This window comes from Colossoma macropomum, unplaced genomic scaffold (assembly GCF_904425465.1).
Source record: "Colossoma macropomum unplaced genomic scaffold, Colossoma_macropomum, whole genome shotgun sequence".
Lineage (NCBI taxonomy): Eukaryota > Metazoa > Chordata > Actinopteri > Characiformes > Serrasalmidae > Colossoma > Colossoma macropomum.
This window is the reverse complement of record NW_023494799.1, coordinates 37,344,447-37,368,482: the sequence shown is the minus strand read 5'-3', so window position 1 is coordinate 37,368,482 and position 24,036 is coordinate 37,344,447. Positions and strand designations below refer to the sequence as shown.

Below are 24,036 nucleotides of genomic sequence, written 5' to 3'. Positions count from 1 at the left end.
ATGATTGGTTTCACTTTAGATCACTCTGACCTTGTGTTTAGTGTTCGCAAGTTGCTATTTGTGGATGTTTATAGGTCTGGGTATCAGAATATTTCAGTGCTGATACCGATACCAATACTGATAACAATACTTTGACTTTCATACCAGTTTCTAAGCGATGCTCTTTCCAGTACCGTGTTGTAAATTACAATATTACAGAAGTGGGAGCGGCTAGGGGTGGTCAATATACTAAAAATATAATATCACGATCATTCAGGGCATTTTTTTTAAACACGATATGCATCATAATATTTCATTTGTGTAAGTTTTGATGTTTTTTGAACATAGAAAAAAGAATGTTGTGCCATTTAATAATAATAATACCGAAAACTCTACATTTTTTATTCAACGTTCCAAAAACTGCACTGCACTAAATCAAATTAAGGTCAAATTATGCTTTCTTTGTAATGAAACATGCTGTTTCATACATGGTCAGTGTTGTTGAAGCACTGACTCTGTCCACAATATGGTCAGAAAAGCACATTGCAATGTAATGTGACATATAATCAAGTCAAAGACGGCCAATAAGTACTAGTTATTCATTTTTCAGGAGATATTTTCGAGGAGATTAAACATAAGATAATCCACTTGCATAAGAAAAGAGAGAGTCAAAGGAAAATAAGTGAGAATTTGAGTTCAAAAAGTATTAAAAGGTGCAGAGCAGGGGTGTCCAATCTTATCCGCAAAGGGTGGCTGCAGGATTTCACTCCAACAGTGCAGGAGGTCACCTGATGAAATGTTTGAAGATTAAGACCAACTGATTAAACAAGTGGAATCAGGTGTGCTTCAGCTTGTTTGGAGTGAAAACCTGCAGCCACACTGGCCCTTTGTGGATAAGCTTGGACACCACTGGTATAGAGAATAGGGATGCATTAATATCGATACTAGTATGGGGTATCAGCATGGGCCCATGCTTACTTACTCGTACTTGACCTCTTAAAAATTCACCGATACGGCATCCAATATCAAAAAATTACAATATGCATCATGGTATTTCATTTGTGTAAGGTTTGATAAGTTGGAACATAGGAAAAAGAATCACTTGTGCCATTTCATAATGATACCGAAAACTCAGTACAGTTTTTATTCAACGTTTCAAAAACTGCACTGCACTAAATCAAATTAAGGCCAAATTTTGCTCTCTTTGTAATGAAACATGCTGTTTCATACATGGTCAGTGTTGTTTAAGCAGAAAAGTACCTTGCAATGTAATATGACATATGATCAAGTCAAAGATGGCCAATAACTATCTGTAAATAATGGATGCAGTAGGACACCCAAAATACTGAAAAATGGGTATTAGATTTAGTTTTTCGAGGAGTCTGGGTAATTTTCTTCTAAATATGCATTCTGCTTCTTCCCTTGCGCTGAAAATTGAATATCTACTTTGTTTTGACTGGAATTTAATGTGCGAATGGTGGTCTTTAACTTTAACTGAATGGTGCTGTAATTGAAACCACAATTGGAAATGGCTTAAAGCAGAATTGAGTGCTAATTGTAGGTATATTTATTGACAGGAGCAGCTTCAGACTAATTACGAAGTGCTGATGTTAGTAACATATCGCTGTGGTCAGAAGAAAACCAAGTATCTCCATGTTTGACGTTTTTCAGTTTTTTACATAATTTGAAAATGTTACCCTTTACACTATATGTAAATTTCATAATGAATGAACGAAAAGAAATGACTTGGAAGAAATTCTGGTTCCATTTACTTACACGCATGCTTATTGGCTCACGTCCACTAAAACTGATTACTTAAGTATTGAAATTTGGTAATAAATGACATGGAACTTTTTGCTACTTGGTAGTGTTGAAGTAGTTTAGTCTGTAGCATGGAAGGATTGTATTTTCAATGTGCAGATGTACCTCTTCAACCTCTAAACGTCTGGAGTTACTCGTATCACTTTGCTGCACTATTTACGTTTACATTTTATTTACATTGTATATTGACAGATTAAAGTCTGCACCTCTGTGTTTGGTGGTTGCAGGTTGCTCTGTGTGAGCTGTCTAACCCTTATGAACTGTTTAAATGTAATTACATAATTAATTGCATGGGTAGTTCTGTAATGCATTACATTTACAATCACTTTGCGTTCTGTTTCAACACATTTAAATCTGCACTTTTGACTTTCGATGTCAAGAAATCACAGAAACAACAAAAATATGATCTAATTCTGATCATAATAAAACATCTCCCTTTTTACCTACAAACGCTAGTGTGATCTACCCTTTTGAGAGAGTTTCTCCACTTAAAGCCCATGTGTCAAACTCAAGGCCTGTGGTCCAGTTTAGGCCCGCCACACAATCCTATCCGGCCCACAAAAGTATTTTAATCTTCTGTTAATATTAGCCCGTTTCACGGTGTGCTGCACTACAGTCCCCAGCATGCACTGCACCGTAATGTGCTCTGACTCTCCTACCCCAGCAACAGTCTATGGGACAGTGGTTACACCTCAATTCTACACAATTCCACAACAGTCATATCACCAAAATGCATTTCAGCTGCAGTTCAGCCAACATAAACACCTCAAATCAGCTCAGCAGCTCGGGTCTTAATGAACCTGCAGCAAATAGGATCAGATGTCTTCCAAGCAAATAGGCAGGTTTAAAAGACTCCTGAGGACATTTAAATAATGAATACTTCAAGTATTCAAGGTGTGTCTGTATTTTACTGTTGAAGTTTTGGCATATTTTGAATAAACAATGGCCAGTTTAGGTTACAGCACAACATTAATTAAAATGAAATATATATATATATATATATATATATATATATATATATATATATATATGTGTATAAATATTTTCCTCTGACCTGCAGATTTGATGAGATTTTTAATACGGCCCTTTTACTGGTTGAGTTTGACACCCCTGCCTTAAAGTGTCTTGTCTGTGGTGGGATCACGTTGCCATAGCCCAGCATTTCAGGTCGCATTTGCTTGGCCTTGTTTTTTGAGTCGTTCCTGACTCCGCTCCTTATTATTGTTATTATTTTTGGTTGTTTGTTTTGCACGGGGTTGGGGAGGTATTTCTGGCCTCACGCTGGGGGATATGGGTTTTAAGGGGATTGGCTTGTTTGGATGAACAAGCCTCATTTTTCTTCTGCCACGCAGCTCTGCCCTCTTTTTGGCAGATTTAGGGAGAGTGTGAGCACACACACACACACACACACACACACACACACACACACACACACACACATTTCGGTCATACGCACTAATATCAGTGGTGAATATTCTGAGCTTGGATGTCTCTGAGTGCCATTTCTTACCACACATGCAAGCTTGTGTTTAATTACCTATAAGCAGTAAAGCAGAGAGCTTAGCAGAGAGAGAGAGAGAGAGAGAGAATAGGAGCGAGTGGTGCACCAGTAAGGGATGCATTAAGCAATTAAAGTTAGGGAGCACAAGAATGAAGTGATGCTGTGTTTTTTTCCTTTTTTCTTTTCAGTAATTGCCTCCTGATCACAGGGGAGGGAGATGAAGTAAGAGCAGGAGCAATATGCTCTACATCAGCATTTTATACTGACAGTCTTTAGTACACACCTGATCTCTCTCGCCCTCTCTCTCTTTCTCTTCTTCTCGCTCCCCAGTTACTCACACATTCCCCCCTTATTCTTTCTTTCTTTCTTTCTTTCTTTCTTTCCAATTAGTTGCTTAGATCTCTTCCCTTTTCCTCCTTCTGTATCTGTCTCTCTCTTTTTCTTCCTTTTCTCCTTTTCTCTTATATTCCTCATCCACTTCCTCCTTTTGGTTGTTTACATCTCTTCCCTTTTCACCTCTCTTACTGTCTCTCTCTCTCTCTCTCTCTCCGTTTTTTCTCTCTTGCATTGCTTATTTTCTGTGCTTTTCCACTCCTCCCTAGCTGTTTTTCTCTCTACCTCTTTCTCTCTTCCCCTTCCCTCTCTTTATCTCTGTATCTCTCCTTTATTTGCTTTTACTTTCTCTTATATTCCTCCCTTTCACAACTCTCCCCTTTTCTCCTCTCTGTTTCTCTTATTTGTTTATTCGTTCTCTTATATTCCTTCTTCTTGCCTTCTACAACTGTTCCCTTTCTTTCTTTCTTTCTTTCTTTCTTTCTTTCTTTCTTTCCAATTAATTGCTTAGATTTCTTCCTTTTTCCTCCTTCTGTATCTGTCTCTCTCTCTCTCTCTTTCTATCCTCCCCTCTTTCTCTCTCTCTTTCTTGCTCCCTCTTTTTCTCTTCTTTGCTTTCTTTCTCTTGTTTCTCCTGCTAGTTGTTTACATCTCTTCCTTTTTCCCGTCTCTGACTCTCTGTTTTTCTTTTTTCTCTCCCCACTCTCTCCCTCCCTCACTCTCTCTCTCTGAATCTCTTTTTCTCTTCTATTCTTCCTGCTAATTGTTTACATCTCTTCCCTTTCCCCCGCTCTGACTCTTTCTCTTTCTCTCTCTCCCCTCTCCCTCCCTTTCTCTTTCTCTCTCTCATTCTCTCTCTCTCTCAACCTTCCTCTTTCTCTTTCTCTCTTCCTTTCTCTCTCTCTCTATCTCCCTCTTTTTCTCTCTTTTTCTCTCTTCTTCGCTTTATTTTTCTTATGTTTCTCCCACTAGTTGTTTGCATCTCTTTCTTTTCCTCTCTCTGACTGTCTTTTTCCCTCTCTGACTCTTTCTCTCTCCTCTCTCTCTCTCTCCCTCCCTCTTTCTCTTACTCCCTTTTTCTCTTCTATTGCTCCTGCTAGTTGTTTACGTCTCTTCCCTTTCCCCTCTTTGACTCTCTGTCTCTCTTTCTCTTTCTCTCTCTCCACTCTCCCTCCCTTCCTCTCCCACTTTCTCTCTCTCTCTCTCTCTCTCTCTCTCTCTCTCCCCCTCACTGAACAGCTGAGGATTCTTCCTATTTTCATATAATGCTGTATTTTAATCCCTCCTATCCTGACTCACATATGTCTCACACACACACAGCATGTGTACAAACTCTGCCTTGTGTAATTACACGTTTATCAATATTAGATGAAGAACGCTGGAGTTTGCAGCTCGTGGTATTAGTGAGTGAGAATGGCGCGATTATGATAACAGTGCTCACGCTGGCTCATCTATGATTTATCCGGTGGCCCGTGCCGGCCAGAGCCGCTCACGCACACCCACATTAAAGCATTTGTCTCGTCTGTCCAAGCTTGATAAGATAGCAGGATTCATGGGGATTCAAGAAGAAGAAACAGAGAAAGACAGAGAGACAGAAAAAAGAGAGCTGGAGAGAAAAGGCCAGAGGAGAGGTGTAACCTTTTGTTTGTCTGTAGCAGGGGAGCAGGAGGAGGGTGTGGAGTACTGATGAATGCTAATGTATGCGGCCCGGTGCGGCGGAGGGGGGCTACTGGTCACTGATTAACAGCAGTAGGAGAGCAGGCAGGCGCAGGGAAGGAGCGAGGGAGGGAAAGGAGGGGTGGGGGCGACCTGGACAGCCACCTCATTTCAGTTAATACATTGGAGCATGCGGCGGCGGAAAGCGCTAGAAAAAGGCTGGGAGATAATCAAGAGCCCAGCCCCTTATAAATGTGCGCGGAGATGACACGGCAGAGATTGGACCGGCTGAATGAGGAGCCAAAGTAGAGCGACACTAAGCCTCGACACGACTGATTGAGTCCGTTCAAGCGATCACTCTGCTGATAAAGAATAAATTATTTTGTTTTAGGATCCCCCCCCCCTTTTTAACTGCAGAGGAAAATCATATGAAGATTTTTCACATCTCAACTTTTCCCTGATTCAGCTACCTACACTTTTTACAGCACAATATAAATAATATACACATCATAAATGGGCATATAATATAAATACACATCATAAATGTGCATATAATATATATATATACACATCATAAATGTCTGCACAAGAGCAAAATTACCTAAGAAATGCTATGCAAAGCAAAAATACAGGCTGTAACACTTGCAACGTGGCTGCCAACCCAGGTTGTGCAGTAAATGTGAACATAAGCAATCAATGAGTTTGTTTGGCAGTAGAGCACTGTATCAGTATCTGCCAGAGATGGGGACTCGAGTCAGTGACTCGGACTGGAGTCGCGTTTTGACTGACTTTTTACTCTGACTCACTCTTAAATGACGCGTCTCAACTAGTCTCGATAAGGCGATGTTATTGGATGTTGCCCATTATTGACAAGTAACCCAATGATGATGCATGAAAGACGATAATCGCCATGTTGTGAAAGAGAACTGAGAGAGAGCTGAGGAGGACTAATTTACTGTTAAACAGCCTGGCAAATATGTTGGGAAACTGAGGATCGCATTCCTTTAAGACAGGGGTCGGCAACATGCGCCTCTTTTACTGTCCCCACAGCAGGATTAGATTTGTAGGTAAAAATAAAATAATCCTCCTTTATAGTAAAATAAAGCTCTGCTGATCGTTCAACACAGTTTAACAATAAATGGTCTTAAACTCTGGAGTTAATGTAGAACTGCTGATTCACCCTTTAACCCTGATTGGCATGCAGACTGCTGGTCTCCACAGCAACGCAGACAAGTCTCACCTAGCTAGTAGCTACCGAAAAGGCAAAAAGAGAGATTTAAGACGAACGTGGATAATTTGGAGATGAATAGACTTATTTGCATTTTTAATCACTCCATCTGGTTTCCTGATATGTTTAATCTGCAACGAGAAACTGTCAAACACTAAAAAGCCACGAGGCTGAAGTCAGTTTCTATTCACCAGCTTCTTGTTCGAATTGTCACGTTCCACCTTAAATGGTATAGCAGTTACATTCTGGCGCCTCAGGCACCATTTAAGCTGGACTGGGAAATTAAAGCTGGCAATGATAAGCTAACTCTGGCCTCATAATAAGTAAACGTTGAAAAACATTTTACAAGAAACTGTTCTACTTTTGTGGAAAAGTTTCCTGCCAGAGATGAGAGAAAAGTGGCTATAGCTGAGCTAAAGCTTAAAGCAGAGCAAAGGAAGTCTATGTTTTTGTTTAGATTATATTTTCAGCCTGTGCTAGTAGCACATACTGAGACATATTTACAGCTAAGATGGTAAAATGGACTTAAGATATTGTGGCTCCTAAGGTGGTTTGATTTGTGTTGAAAGGACAAAATGTCTCTTAATATTTGGGTTGCCGCATTTCTATATTAGCGCATAATCAAACTGTGCTCGGCTGTGATGCGAGCCATAGGATTCTTAGCGACGTCACCATTTTCTGGACATTTTAGGTTTTGACATAGGGAATCCACTTCTATAAAGCCATCAGTAAACACCTTAAAATATGAGAACTGTATGTTTATAAAAATATTTTTAAAAAATTCAACTTCAAGAAACAAGCCTTTCATTACAGAAAAACATCCAGTTGAATGTGCAGAGTAAGGCACAACATGCAGTAAAAGCGGTGTTTAAAAAAAAAGTTGCAAAACAACGTGAAACGATTGGCTTGCACGTAGTAAATGTTGCCAATATTCTGGTAGTAAATATAGCAAATATTCTATGCCGAAGCTGAGATCTAGTCTATCTGAAGTTTTGTAAGGTTACAGATGACTTTCCTGCTAGTTAGAATACATGCTATACAAAGTGCATTTGCGCATTTTGCCTCTTTGTTAAACATTGCATTTACCTATTGTAGCACTTCATTTCTGTCTTTCAGCCTGAAGGTCTTTCTATAAAGCAAGCAAGCAAAGTTTATTTATATAGCGCTTTTTACAACAGGCGTTGTCACAAAGCAGCTTTACAGAAAAATCAACATTACAGAAAAGAAAAAATCCGGGTCCGAGCCCCCATGAACATCGCCAGCGGCGAGAGTGGCAAGGAAAAACTCCCTAAGAGCAAAAGGAAGAAACCTTGAGAGGAACCAAGACTCAGAAGGGGAACCCATCCTCTTCTGGTCCACACCGGATAGTAAACATTGTTAGTGTAAAGTATTATAGTACAAAGCGGGGAAAACAGGTGGAGCAATGGTTAAATTGATTCGTTTTAGATTATGCAGCAGCATCATCAGGAGGGTCAGTTCATGAGGGTGAGGATTACACAGCATTGTACAGCATGAAGCTTGATGGTGGTCAAGCCGGTCCAGCGCAGGATGGGCAGCTGTTCAACTCGGCAAAAAAAGGAAAACACACAGAGAGTCAGTTCTGTAAAGAATGACTGATCACAGATTACAGTATAAACAGAGCAGCAGAGACTCTGTCAGGTCTAGATCTGACAGGAATAGCTAATTACCAAAGGCTCGACTGTACAAGTAAGTTTTTAGCCTAGACTTAAAGACCGAGGCTGTGTCTGCGTCCCAAACATTAACAGGAAGATTATTCCAAAGCCGGGGGGCTTTGTACGAGAAAGCTCTCCCCCCGATGTAACTTTATTAATTCTGGGTACTAATAGTAAGCCAGCACCTTGTGATCTAAGTAGGCGTGATGGTTCATAGTGGGAGAGAAGTTCACTCAGGTACTGAGGGGCGAGTCTGTTTAGAGCTTTATAAGTCAGTAATAGAATTTTATAATCAGTGCGAAATTTAACTGGCAACCAGTGTAAGGGTTGATAAAACTGGGCTGATATGGTCAAACTTTCTGGTTCTAGTAAGAACTCTGGCTGCAGCGTTCTGGACCAGCTGAAGCTTGTTAAGGCTTTTGCTGGAACATCCAGCCAGCAGGGCATTACAGTAATCTAGCCTTGAAGTAATAAATGCATGAACTAGCTTTTCTGCATCCTGTAGAGATAATGCATTTCTTAATTTAGCAATATTGCAGAGATGCAGGAAGGCCGTTCTAGTAATAAAGAAAGGCTAGTTGTATAAAGGTGTCAAATCTGACAGGTTTTCAGTAGAGTTCATTTATGTACAGTACAATTCATGCAGCTACTAATGAGATTAAATTAAAATAACTGTACTAAAGACTCAAGACTCGGACTCGCACCCCAGGCTTAAGACTTCATGGCCGTTCGTGGATCATAGCCTGGCCTAATTTGGGCTGGGGCATCACCTATAGAGGGGTGATAGGTAAGGATGGAGATGTCCTCCTTGTCATTATGGCTGACCTGAGGACAGTAGATGGCCAATACTGGAAGAAATGTCAGTGTCTACGTGCCTCAGTCATGTTCCTCCCTTTTGGCTGCTTAAACGTGATTAAAACAAACAAAACGCGGCCTTATTAGATTAGGCCGAAGGACATGGAGTCTTTGGCGCCGATTATCTTTTCCCCATTTTAATGAAACGCTGCTCAGAATTAACATCGCTTCGGCTAATTTGATTTCGAGCTGCCCCAAGAAATGCTGGACTGGCCTGATTGGCCTGCAGACAGTTTGAGATTGTTGTCAGGAAGTCAAGCCGAACAAAGAGTCGAGCTGCTGTGCTCCGAAGTTCAGCCTGGCTAATGGACTTCCTGCTACAGCAGTGAAGGGGAGAGATGAAATGCAAGGCTGTTCTTTTAAATATAACCCAAAGTATCCCAAAACTTACCTTATTGTATTTTGATATAAAAGGCACCAATCTTACTCAGTAGGATGCCAGGAAGGAGCAAGGCTTTGGCTCATTTGTTGCTGCTTAGGGGTTATATGGCATTTAGCAGGGGTTTGTGCGAGCTTGCATTTGTGTGTATGTCTATAGCCAACACAATTCAAGAGCCAAGGTCCTGACAACGTGTAATTGGGAGCGGGTGCCTCATTGTTGTGAATAATAATCCAGTCAGCATAATCCTCTATTGTGAGCGTCATTAATTAATCTTAAAGCTATGCGCCATAGAGCTGAATCAGGAGAGGCCTTTAAGTGCTCTCTGCTCTGCACCCTCTTATAGAGTTCCTTGTCGTTTCACACAGCAAGTGAGCTAGCTTAGCATGCTTAATGTTTCTTTGGCGGGGGCAGCTGGTGACTCAGATTTAGGAAGGGCATGGAGGTAAAATTGGAATAAATAACAGCTTCAAAAATAATAAGCGTACATTTTGCCTTGCTGGTTGAATGGCTGAAGTTCAGAGTACGAGTAACTCGTAAGACCAAGAATAGTTGAGTAAAATACAGAGAAGTTTAAATGTAAAGTTCAAAATTAAATGATTCATGTTACAACAAGTATATTTGGATCTTTCTACTAAATTAGCTCAAAGTTAGAGTTCAAAGCCAATTTTACTTTTAACTGACTTGGATTTTAGACTAAACTGCTTTCGCTTTGAGTGACCCTATACCTTAATTTTGTTTATATTATTAAAACATTTTTATGATTGAGCTTTCCATTTCACTGCTGTTTTGGTCGTGACAATTTTAGCTAATTTTGAGCATAACTCAAAAGGGTCATTCTACAGAAACACCCATTTTTGTGTCCCTAGCGTTTACAGATATATTATACCTAAAATGTTAGGGTTACAATTTATTTACATTTTCAAATAAAACAATAAGTTATTTTAACAATCATACCTTCTTGAGCCTCAATTTAGCAATATTGGTTTTTAAATCAATTATCTAGAATTCCAAGCACCACAGAATCCTCACAGTCATGTATAAAGGGTGAGGCCATATTTTGTAGAATTTTAACTGCAATAATCTACATGACTATGGAATATATGAATTAAATGACATAAAGAAAACAAATGCCAAACAAATATTATAAAATATATAATGAACGTTGTTGTCCCCAGGAGTCGTGTCACTGGTGTTACTGCATAACAAAAAATCTCTTATTTTGAAATAAAAGTCACACTGATGACATCACTTGGCTTCCTTTTACCTGTTTTCTGAGGATCTATGAAGAAAAGCACATGGTGAGTCCGCTGTGTCTTTCAGTTATCAGAGATTTTCTCATTTAGCTCATGATTTCATATGAAGCTTTTAGTTGAAGTCACTGAAGTTACTTTATTCTGAGGTAATTGTGAAAAAATAGAATACAATTGGATTAAATGACATATTTTAGTGGATATTCCATGATTGACCACGTGTTTTTTTGTAAAATGCATTTTTCATTAAAAATGTCTCTGGTGTTACCTTTCTTATGTGTAACACCACTGAGGTTTGGTGACACCAGTGACACCTGTGGATGTATAGAAAAGTGGACGTTTCTGTAGAATGACCCAAAAATGCTAGCGAGCACATGACTAACACACACAGCACTGAACAGTTTTACACATACAAAATCATGTTATTTTCAATAAAACACAGAAAAAGTCAATTAAGTGCATAAAATATGTGTTTCAGTAGTGACAGTTCTTAAGGTTACACACTGATTTTCAGACTTTGGGGCACATTTACTTCAAAACAGTGGGATATAACTATTCACCATCTGGCCATGAGGTACCGGGACGCAGTCTCACTTCCTGATCTAAAATGCAGGGGTGTGGCTAAAATTAGGCTCCATCCTTTGACTAAAACTCTGTGTTTTGGTAGCGACGTGAAAACATAAGACAGCATATTTTGTGCTGTCGGTAGTTTTTTTAAATTTAGTAGTTTTTTTAAATTTAGAAATAGACTCTTCTTTACTGAGTGTTAATTAATGAATATGTAATCATGGCCTAAAGCTTAAACAGTGGTTTATGTTAGACCTGAATGCATCATCTGCAAAATCATACAAATGATAGATTTTAATTCTAAGGAAGCATCCAGTCACAGATGACCTGTAGAAGTGTGCAGATATATTTCTCAAAGGATCATCTGCTGCCGCCCCCCATACCAGTTTCACATCCGTTAGGGTTTCAATTTGCTTCGCTTGGTGTTTGATGTGGTGCCTGAGTAGAAGTTGCCTGATTTCAAAAAAGAAAAGATAAATAAAAATATAGAGTAACAAACCCAGTAGTTTAGAAATGTAGTGAATAGAAAGAGCAGATTTTTCGGTAACACTTTCTGTGAATGTCACCTTCGTAAGCATGTATAAACACATATAATGTATTCATAAGGCATTATAAACATGGTTATAAATATTTATAAAAAAGAATTACACAGAATTACACTTTATAGCCATGTTTATTATACATTATGAATTGTTAATATAATGCATTATAAATAGTGTTAATAACATGTTATAATGTCAGTGCCAAAGAAGTCAGTCCCAGCTTGGAGAGCGTAAAGTAAAGACAAATACCAAGCTAACGGTGGTGTACATTACCTTTCCCACATTGGGTAAAACACTGATGGCAGCTCTAGTTTAAACTCTGACATTTGAAGCCTGTAATGTGCTTTACAGTGAATGTTTTAGTGTTTCAGTAAATCCTTCAGTAAATACTTCAACTTGAAGCCTCACTCTAAACACTGGAGGAGGCTTTAGTACAGTACGCTTCACTTTACTTAGAGCGGACAAATACGACTTATGAGCTCTTATAATTTGTTATGATCAGCACTTACAATGTATTATGTTAATAATTCATAATGCATAATAAACATGGCTATAACATATAATTCATTTTTATAAATATTTATAGCTATGTTTATAATGTCTTATAAATGTGTTATAAAGCATGTTATGAATGTGTTTATAGATGCTTACAAAGGTGACATTCATAGAAAGTGTTACTGTGAAGGTTCTACTATATTTAAAATTGCATAATTTTCATCTGAATAAAGTTTATATGATATGCATATGATATGATTAAACCAGTGATGTACAGACAATCTGATGGAACCCCAACTTTCCAAAGGCTTAAGAGGTCATGAGGTTACTGGCATTGACCACTTCAGCAAGGCGTTTAACCCCAGATAACCCCGGAGAACTCCAGGGAACTCCGAGTTGCTAAATGATAAAATGTGCTAATGCACACGTGCTGAATCCAATTCATTCCTGTCCAGGCGTTTTTCTGGGTTGTCACTTCTGCAGAAATGCCATGCTAGCCTGAGGTAGCGCAGAAGACGTATGCAAGTTATTTCGCTGTTCTCCTACAACCTTGCTTTACACTCACCCCAGTGGGATTGAAACTTTAAGAAATCCATTTATGGTGGCCCCTGCAGCCTCGCCTGTCAGATCCCCAGACGCTTAAAACCAGGGGTCAGCCCCGGAGCTGTTTAATAGCTACTCCCAGCACCTCGGCCAGCGTAGCCCTGCCACGACTCGCAATAAATACTCGCTGGATGGCTCAGAGTCCTCCTCTCCCGGACTCTTAAAAGACCCCAGAACGACGCTTCAGTGATCTTAATGCACTTCTGGCTTGGTCTAGCCTAGCATCGTTTTCGTTGCTGAGAGGCGTAGGGTAAAGTCTGCGACTCCGCTGGTCTGGAGGAATTTAGACCATATGCCAGTCTAAATGAGCTTGTTTGTGAGTTAGCATCTGCTGTAGAAAATGGCCACTGATGCAGGCTGCAGAAACAGAAAATGGCCGACTACGCTGAGCGTCGTTAGCTAGAGGCCGACACGCAGCCAGAAACAGGACGTGTCCACGCTGGGTGGACAGTGCCTTCCTCCCCCACCCCTTTAGCGTCAGCTTCCTCTTTCCTCTACGCTGACAGCGGCCCAAGATGGATTTCCCAGTCACATGAATGCATTCATAAATGCATTTCCCCCGGATTTATTGCAGCCCGATCGGAGAATGATGAACAGAGTGGAGACCCCTCGCCCCGCTGACCCCAGAGGGAGAAAGCAAGAGAGCGAGCAAGTGCTGCAGGGAGAGAGAGGGGAGAAGGAGGAGGGGGGTGGGATAGTGACAGAGATAGAGAGTGCCCCCCTCTCCACCTGTGAGATGGAGCAGTAAACCGCTGTCTGCCAGGCGATGGGCTCATTCCGCACAGCCTGCCACCAGGGAGCACTGGGCCGGGGCTATAAACTTAATGAAGTTTGACTGAACTCATCAGCTTCTGAGAGCCGGGATCCCAAAGACTAGGAAAGCAGATGCGAGGGGGAAAAGCTGAAATTTCCTGGGGAAGAGGCTCACTTAGAGGTCATTACTGTTCTCCACAAAACTCTTGTGTGGACGTGGGGGTGGGGCCCACCTGTAATGGGCCCCAGTTCTGGATCTTAGGATCTTTTTTGTTTTCTTTGACCAGTTGACATGGTTCCTGTCATGTTCTCCCTTTCCCCACATGGCGGCCATCCAAACCAAATGCTCCCTACGTTGTAGAAGGACAAGGAGAAGCATGTTTACATCTAGTGCATGGACAATACATCAATCAGGCATAACATTATGACCACCTCCTTGTTTCTATGCTCATTGTCCACTCTGTGAGGGTCCATGGGGGTCCTGACCACTGAAGAACAGGGTAAAAGGGGGCTAGCAAAGTATGCAGAGAAACAGATGGACTACAGTCTGTAACTGTAGAACTACAAAGTGCACCTATATAGTAAGTGGAGCTGATAAAATGGACAATGAGCGTAGAAACAAGGAGGTGGTCAGAATGTTGTACCTGATTGGTGTATATCAGTATACCGCTTTACCAGTTTTGGTCTTAAACAGCTATTTTAATTTGTAGTTGTGACAGAATTGATAGATAACTAAATGTAGTTGAATGCACTGTATATCATTTGCTGGGTACTTTGTATTGGATTAAAAGAGCAGTTCAAAATGCATAAAGAAATAGCTTCTTTTCTGGAAACACAGCTTATGATTGGTTAACATGTACAGTACTATGTAAGGTTCCCTTTTGGTGTAATTTTAAGACAAGCAGAACATTTTTTACCATAGTATGCTGTTCATTCTAGAGTTTCGGACCGGTTTTGAGCTCTGTTGTCCAGTTGGTTTGGTCAACCAGATGGTAAAATGTCCAGTTGAGTCTCACTCTAAATGCATTTCGATTGTTGAAGAAGATAAAGTGCTGTTCTAGCCCTGTCGCCAGACCTCTCTCTGTTTCTCAGCATGCTTTCGATGCTTTGTGCTGGTGTAGCAATCACAAGTGTGATCATGTCACCTCACATGGGTAAGAGTTTCCAGCCGTGGGGTGGATGCAGTCTGCAGCTGCGTCTCAAACCGCATGTACTGTATTACTAGCGGGCGGTGTACCAGTCCGTCCTGTATACTGGTTGAAATTCTTTCTCTGGTGTGTGTTTTGTCATAACTGTTATATACTGGTGCGACACAAATACGTTCATATAATGCAACGAATAAACAGTGCAAATTACGCTACCATAATTCTTGTTAGCTGAGAGTCTGAGATGTTTCAGGCACATTTCAAAGGACGTCTGACTCGTGCTGCCTTCAAGTTGTGTTGGAAATATTGTATGTACGAGATGGATGCAATGAATGGCACCAGTGTCGTATTTATTAGTACGAAACTTTTTCAAAGAGCCCCGAGTTTCTGAGTTGAGGGTGTGTCAACGAAAAAGCAATGATAGCCGCTGATAAACTGGCCGTACTTCAGTCATTTATCAGCCACAACATTAACACTGCAGGCTGAAACCATCCACACATGGAAATACAGATTTAATATATACACTCAGACTCTCTTCAGTAACATAAAAACAAAAGTAAACCAAAAACATTATTTCCACTTTTTTCCAGCCAAAACCACTTGAACACAAATTAAGTCGTACTTACGACCTCCTAAGTCATAAGTGGGAACTTCCGAGGAGGCCTTGAAGGCAGTGTCAGTCAGCTGCATCAGTCGAGGCCACCGTCTTGGGTATTTGTGTGCAAAACAAGCCTTGAACCAGGTGACTAGCTGTGTTTTCCAAATTCTGGAAGTGTGTGATTTCCTATCCTGAATGGGTGCTAGAATGTGACAGTTGCTTCAGTTAGGGTGAAATGGAAAATTTAAACAAAAAGCTGTCAAATAAGAGGCCTAAAACCTTCAGCCTTGTAGAAGCTCAGATGTAAAATAACATTTAGCATCAGGTTAGACAGTAAAATTAGCAATGTTTATTAACATGTTGTTCACTTTTGTTTTAACATTTAATATTAAATTCAAATAAATTATAATATTAAAGTAAATTAAATTAAAGTTATCATATTTATTTATTATGTATAGATACACATGCACACCCTGATACATATCGTGATATACATTTTTTTACCCATACTGCCCACTAATATTCTGTACTAAATAGTATGTCTATTTCGTACCCCTCCAGCGGTACCATTACTACTCTGAATGTAGTGTTTGGTATAGATTGAGACGGCTTGTCGGCACGTAGGGTTACGTTTTGCCGCAGTTTAGGAATGAAAAGGTAAGCAAAGCATTGGCTTTTCAATTATAGCTATTTTCAAACAGCGATCAATTAAGCATCATCTGTTGATCGGTTCGCCTACCGAAGACACAGTGCGTAAACAATAGGTTATTTTCCCATGGTTTTATGGTTACAGTGCCAGGAGTTAGAAAATGTATTTGTATAGCAATTAAAGAGTTTAATCTCCAATCTAAACACGCAGGAAGGGGGACGTGCTAAAGACATATTGGATGCTTAGTAAACTGATATATGGCAACCCAAGTTTATTAATTATTAGCAGAACATTTTTTGCCATAGTATGCTGTTCATTCTAGAGTTTTGGACCGGTTTTGAGCTCTGTTGTCCAGTTGGTTTGGTCAACCAGATGGTAAAATGTCCAGTTGAGTCTCACTCTAAATGCATTTCGATTGTTGAAGTAGATAAAGTGCTGTTCTAGCCCTGTCGCCAGACCTCTCTCTGTTTCTCAGCATGCTTTCGATGCTTTGTGCTGGTGTAGCAATCACAAGTGTGATCATGTCACCTCACATGGGTAAGAGTTTCCAGCCGTGGGGTGGATGCAGTCTGCAGCTGCGTCTCAAACCGCATGTACTGTATTACTAGCGGGCGGTGTACCGGTCCGTCCTGTATACTGGTTGAAATTCTTTCTCTGGTGTGTGTTTTGTCATAACTGTTATATACCGGTGCGACACAAATACGTTCATATAATGCAACGAATAAACAGTGCAAATTACGCTACCATAATTCTTGTTAGCTGAGAGTCTGAGATGTTTCAGGCACATTTCAAAGGACGTCTGACTCGTGCTGCCTTCAAGTTGTGTTGGAAATATTGTATGTACGAGATGGATGGAGTGAATGGATGAATTAATGCAAACATATATATCATCTAATACTGAGATACTGATATAGTAGAAAAATTAATGATATTGACCAAATCCAAATGTTCGTAAAGTAATGATTGGCTATACTTCTGCGTATATATTAAGAGTGTCAGAAGGTAAACTAGGGTGGCATGTTGATGTGTTGATTGCTATTTTTAAAATTACTACTTTGTGGATGGCTTGATATAAGACAATATAAGCTATAGGAAGCTAACACTATTAGCATTTATGCTAGCAGCCTTTTAATGAGTGTTTTTGCTCATATTTTAATGCTCTAAAAAATGAGGCTTTGTTTGATTCTACACATGATTCTCTGTAAATGTAGATGTTTATGTGAGGGCATGTGCAGAATAGTGCAGTATTTCATATTTAAGCAGTAGAACACAGAGGGAGTCTGTTATCGCGAAATAACATCACAGCCGTGATTTGGTCACCGTAGATCATCACAGCCGTGATGTTATTGGCGATAACACACGACCTCGAGTGTTCTATAGCTTTTACACAACAGTTAAATAAATAAAGTAATAAATTAATAAACTGGGTCGTGAACGCGGCGTTTAATATGTTTTAATGTTCGCAGTTCCTTCACCAAATTATAGTTCCTTAAAGAGCAGCTTGTTGCTCCGTCAGAATAACGAGCTCCGCCCACTCGCTGCACAGCCGGCAGTTCGTTCTCCAGCTCCTCACACTAAATTCCCAAACTGTCATCACCACTGAGCAGCTTTTTTGTTTTTTATTGTGTCAGTTTTATGGCTCAGTCTGATTTGGTCAGACTCTGAAGATCAGACTACATGTTTGGCGAATGGTATTGGGTTCATTTCTGGCTGATTCCAGGTTGTTTAGCTGTTCTTCTGTCACAGCTGACGACTGAAAAGCTGCTCAGTGGTGATGACAGTTTGGGAATTTAGTTTAGTCTCATCTTCAGAGCCTGACCAAATCGGCTGTCGGTCAGATGTGATCTTAAAAGTGTCCATTTTCTGTTTGTGGCAATGTAAGAAGTACAAACATTCAAATGGGTAGAGCAACGCCGTCTTAGCGGAGTGATACGGTATTCGTGAAAAACCTGTGATGTTATGGCGAAATATCAGCACGGTCAGAGCGCTTCTCAACCAATCAGCTTGCGTGGCCGGAACTAACTGTTGTATAACAGCCAATAAGGTAAGCTAGGAAGCAGGGTAGCTTATTAGCCAGATTGGAAGCTTTAGAGTGACATCAAATGCCCAAAAAGGCCATTTAATCATTAATCGTGGGTATTATGAACACTTTAAGCTGTCTCTCTAGCAGGTGGGAAATGAGCTAGAGCTGTAAGCTCCATTGATTCATGTTCTTAAATGTGCAGCGGGAAAAAACATGAAATGAATGCTTTTTTATTAAACCCTGCGGTGGAATGTGTGGCTGGTGCAGGTTGATGATTATATGACAAAAAAGAACCACACAAAGTCGTGAGGTTATCGACTTGAGAAGATCAAAAAAAAAAAAAAGAAAAAAGCTTTCTGTTTTTATAAAATCTATAAAATAAGTTAAATAAGTTTCCAGTGCAGCATGACCTACATTGTCCACCTGCTGTTGTGGTGTAATGCTGATTTGTCCTGTGTTATAAATACCTGTGTGGTTTGGTCTAAATGGACTATAATTTGACGGTGGACGTTTTCTGCGTTCTGTCTCATCATCCCGAGGCTCACAGACGTATCAGTCCGTGTTTTGCTTGTGATCAGTGATGTGAGCATACATTAGACCTGTTTTTCACATTCTACCTCTCACCCAGGCTGTAATTCTCTTCCTTGAGGTGTTTCTGCTCTTTCTCCTTCTCTCTTTATCCGTCTCCCTCTCTCTCACCCACCCAGCCTCTTTCTGACGGCGCGCGTAACTTGCCATGCATTTCACGTCGGAGTCGGAGTGTGTTGCTATGGTGGTTGCTAGGGATTTAGTCGGGAGTGACGTGAAAAGTCCGAATATTAAAGGTGTCCTTCTGACGCGGGGGTCTGTTTGAAGCTGCTCGGAATGAGCAATCACCGCGCCGGGTTTTTATTACCCCCACCTTTCATTATCGCGTCTGCCTCTCTGGAAATATCACCATTGATTTTCAAAAACACCAAAGGATGCAGTGCCTGAGAAGCAGCACAGCCATGCACAACAGCACACGCATTCAAAACCTGCACTTAATCTGCCTTTCGGGCTGATTCGTATGTTTACCGTTAGCCTCTGCATTGGTAGCAAGCATCACAATAGCGATGATTTGATCAAGAAGTGCTCGTAGGAGCTGCGCTCGGGCCCTCCTTCCATTTCCATCAGCAGCAAAAATAGCTTAGTTCTTAATGTACTTTCCTCACCTTTTTAATGGAGTGCTATTCTGCAGGCTCTGCTTCTTGATTGTGTGCTTTCAGAACGTCCTTGGCCGTGGGAGGTGAGGGAATAATTGAGCGTGCCGGAGTGGAGGGGGGCTGAGGCCATGGCTGTCATTGTACGCAGGGTTAAATGCAATCAGCATTAGCTAACTGTTCTCCAGAGACATTAATGTAGGCTGGCGAGCATGGTGTAGGGATCAGGTGGCCTCATCACCACTTTGCACCAGCATTTATGAACTTTCCACCTTCATAATGAAGGAATTCTTATAAGAGACATGTGTCTTGGTTACTCATGCTCTCATAGTCCATTTTCTCCACCCCTCACATGAAGTGGCCTCGTTTTTTATCTACTTGCGGCAGACCACCACCATTACCTTAGGTGCTCTGTTCTCAGCTGTTTGTCTGTCTGCTGGATTGTCTGTTGAGCTGTATAATGATGAATACTATTGGTCTGTTTGTCCTGCATTGAAAGATGAATTCACCACCATTTTTACTGGTTGCATTGTTGTCTTCCGTAGATGTCCAGTGATCTTCCAGAGGGAAGAGGAGTAGAGATCTTGAAGAGTGAGGTACTATCGCAATACACCAACATAAATACGTACACAGGTTTGTTTATACACAGCCTCAGGATGAGAGGTCATGTATATGTCCCATATGTAGGGTGGACAATATGGCAAAAATAATACTTATACAATACTCAGTGCATATTACAATATTTTCTTTTTCTGAGGTTTAGTAAGAACCAGAAAGCAACAGTACAACAGAACATGGACAAAAGTATGTGGACACCTGCCCATCACACCTTTATGAGGTCCCATTATGGACTCCCCCTTTGCAACTATAACAGCCTCTTCTGGGAGGGCTGTCCACAACATTTTAGAATATGTCAGTGGAATTTTTCAAAAGAGCATTTCTGAGGGCAGGTAGTGATTTTGAATGAGAAGCCCTGGCTTGTAATTAACTTTCCAGTTCATCCCAAAAGTGTTTAGTGGGGTTGAGGTCAGGGGCTTTGTGTAGGCCACTGAACTTCTTTAATGCCAAGCTTGTTAAATCTTGTTTTTATGAACCTTGCTTTGTGCACAGGAGCACAGTCATACTGGAACCAGAGGGTGCCTTCCACAAACTGTGTAAAATTAGCCAAAACATCCCTGGACCATTATCCCTCCTCCACCAAACTTTACTGTTGGCACTGTGCCTTCCGCTAGATAGCGTTCTCTTGGCATCGGCAAACCTAGATTCATCCTGTCTGATAGTGAAATGTGATTCATCGCTCCAGAGAACACGTTTCCACTGCTCCAGAGTCCAGTGACACATGCTTTACACCACTCCAGCCGATGCTTGGCATTGCGCATAGTGATCTTAGGCTTGTGTGCTGCTGCTCGGTCATGGAAACGCATTATATGAAGCTTCCTACGCAGAGTTGTTGTGTTTATGTTGCTTCCAGAGGCAGTTTGGGACTCTGTAGTGAGTGAGGAGACAGAGAATAGGTGAATTTTATGTTCTACATTATTTAGCACTCAGCAGTGGCCTGTGCAAAAGTTATAACACAACTTACATTTTCAGTTTTGTTTTTTCCAATATGTTAAACTCTGCAAATAAATGTTAATTGTGCACTGAAATTTACTAAAAAATTGTGTTTGTTCTCTGTTGAGGATGCGTAATTTGACGGGGGTATTCAAATTTTTTAGTACAACTGTATGATTGTATGGTGCAATAGAATTTTCTAGAGCTGATATGTCCCACCTTGGTCCCTGCATTTGGTGATTCTTGATCTAACACATCTGGTCCAACAAATCAGTTAATTAACCAGCCCTTCCTGAGTTGAAGTGGACTCTAGTTGAAGTATTGGGAACCACTGTTCTAGAAATTTCTCAGTAAAAGAGATACCATTTTTTTCTTTTCCTAAACTGGTACTAATGATAAAATCTTGAGTATCAGTTGATACTAATACTGATCCGATATTTCTTTTTTAAAACTTGCTATGCTTTAAAATGAGTTTCTGATTTAAGCACTTCACATAAGATTATACAACAGTTAGTTCCGGCCACGCAAGTGTTCTAACAATGCTGATATTTCGGCATAACATCACGGGTTTTTCACAAACACTGTATCACTCCACTGAGACGCCATGGCTAAGCAATGAGTTTGACAGCTGTAGGAGACGCTCAAGCCATTTGGACGTTTTTACAAACAGAAAATGGACACTTTTAAGATCATATTTGACCGACAGCCGATTTGGTCAGACTCTGAAGATGAGACAACACTAAATTCCCAAACTGTCGTCACCACTGAGCAGCTTTTCAGTCGTCAGCTGTGACAGAAGAACAGCTGAACAACCTGGAATCAGCCAGAAATGAACCCAATACCATTCGCCAAACATGTAGTCTGATCTTCAGAGTCTGACCAAATCAGACTGAGCCATAAAACTGACACAATAAAAAGCAAAAAAGCTGCTCAGTGGTGACAGTTTGGGAATTTAGTGTGAGGAGCTGGAGAACGAACTGCCGGCTGTGCAGCGAGTGGGCGGAGCTCGTTACTCTGACGGAGCAACAAGCTGCTCTTTAAGGAACTATAATTTGGTGAAGGAACTGCGAACATTAAAACATATTAAACGCCGCGTTCACGGCCCAGTTTATTAATTTATTACTTTATTTATTTAACTGTTGTATAAAAGCAATAGAACACTCGAGGTCGTGTGTTATCACCAATAACATCACGGCTGTGATGTTATTCAGCCTACTATCAGTCTAGTACCGATATACCATCTCTACATAGTAATGGCCATTCTGTAGCCATCAGATTGATACTTCCTCTACTTAAACTGACTTTATGACCAGAAGACGCCAACATTCCATATCAAACTAATATGAAACACAGTGGTTTGTGACTATTAGCAGTTTAATGGACGTTATAGTAATACAGCCGTGTGTTTTTGTGTGTTTGTATGACAAAGAGGTGCCGTATGGAGTGAATGGTTATTTGGCAGGCAGATCAATAGCAGGCTAAATGGTAATGACCAGTCCCCTCCTCGGTGCTACAGGCCCAGAGAGAGAGCTGCCCTGCCTGTCCATCCCCCTCCTGCTCTCTGCCTACAGCCATTGCACACGCACACACATACACGGCTAGGCTAGTTAGCCTTGAAAAAGAGAGCCTGAGACCCCGATCAATAACTTTAGTTTTGTCTGGCTAATTGCTCATTGGTTGACATTGGCACCCGACAATATGTGAGCCCGTTAGCGGGGTGATTGACTCTCTCTCCCTCTCTGTTTCCTTCTAAAACCACCTCACGCCCTCTGTCTCTTGTTCGCTTCCCTCTCTCTGCCCCTCTCTCCTTCTTCGGCTCCATTCGCCCACATTTTTTGGCACTGGAAAACCCGCGGCCGGCAGTTGTGTCGTCGGGATGCGAGCATCCAGAAGCTCCGGAGAGACCTGCTGCTCTCTCACCAGGCCCGCGACGCCCAGAGTGCTCAGGTAAATCCACTTCACTAATAACCGTCAGGAAGATTAGCCTCTCCGTCTCACTCTTTCTGTTGTTCTCCTCCCTCTTTCTCTCACTTCTCTCTCTCTCTCTCTCTCTCTCGCTTATGCTAATGAGCCACAGGAAATTATCTTCCTTTCTTTTCCTTCTCCTCCTCCTCCTCCTCCTCCTCTCCGCGTCTTTGATTACCTTCCACCCGGCATGCGTGTAGCGTCGTTTTGCGTAGCACTGTATTGATTGAGCTCATTGTAAATTGCATGAATAAATGAATGCGTGAGGGGGCATTTATATTGCACAATTATGCACTGAAGTGCAAAGGCAAACACAAGGGTCCGGGTGAAGTGGAACATCGTTCGCCGCGGCTTGTAGCGCGTCCGTAAACGTCTGAAATTTGCGTTGATTGCGGCGACGGCGGTGTTTGCATTTCATTTCGCGACAGGAGATATTGTGCCAGTGCCCCTCCGTCAGGATTCAAATGCAGTATTGATCAGGCAGCGGCTGGGGAGTCGAAATCAAAACAATGATGCCACTCGCGCATACGTTTTCCCACCCTGCTCGTTTTAAGTCTAATAAAAAAAAATACCAATCAAAGAAACGTTCCCACTAATCACAAGCAGTCCTTTTCACGTCTTCCTGTCTACCATTAGAAAGAGCAGTTTTTGAGTATTCTTTCTCTGCGCTTTTTCCAGTAGTGTGCTAATGTCATGATTTAAATGAAGTATTGATCAGTTTAGGAGGGGAGAATGGAGAGAGAGAGCGAGCGATTGTAAGGGAAAGAAAGAAAGAGCAGGGTTATCGGCTCGCATCGCACACCGAAAGCCAGACCGAAAGAGATGAGCTGGGATTTTTTTTTTTTTTTAGGATTAACCACAAAAAAAGAAAAAAGATTCCTCTTCCTCTCTCGTTTTTGAAGTCCCGAATCCTGCAGGAATTTGAGCAGGATGCCAAGAGGAGGATGGGAAGTAGAAGGCGCTTTTTGCCTTGCTTGTCAACAGAGCGCAATCAGCGGCGGAGATGGAAGCGGGGGAGCGAGCTTGATTTAGGTGATTGAGGTGAATATGTGGATTACTCCCGGGCCTCTAATGAACGCGGCTGATTAATTGATCGCTGGGCGGAACGTTCCCGGGCCTTCGTTTTTTGGGATAAGTGCCTTTTCGTTATGCGACAGCAAAGCGACGTCTGAAAAGCAGAAGACGAGGGAAGCCGCTGGGCTGAACCGGTACCAGGGGTCTGCCATCCTTCCTTTTTCTTCTTTCCTCATCGTCCCCCCCTCCTCCCCTCATCTGCACCCTCCCTC

At 41.3% G+C, this 24,036-nt stretch overlaps 1 protein-coding gene across 1 annotated transcript in view; it reads left to right on the top strand.

Moving 5' to 3' along the window:
* LOC118818669 (trichohyalin) overlaps positions 1-24,036 on the top strand; it is a 315,469-nt gene that overhangs the window by 143,331 nt on the left and 148,102 nt on the right. The window contains exons 9-10 of the mRNA XM_036585957.1: positions 19,780-19,830; positions 22,649-22,732. Coding sequence (XP_036441850.1) covers positions 19,780-19,830; positions 22,649-22,732 — 135 coding nt within the window. The remainder of the gene's footprint in view (positions 1-19,779; positions 19,831-22,648; positions 22,733-24,036) is intronic.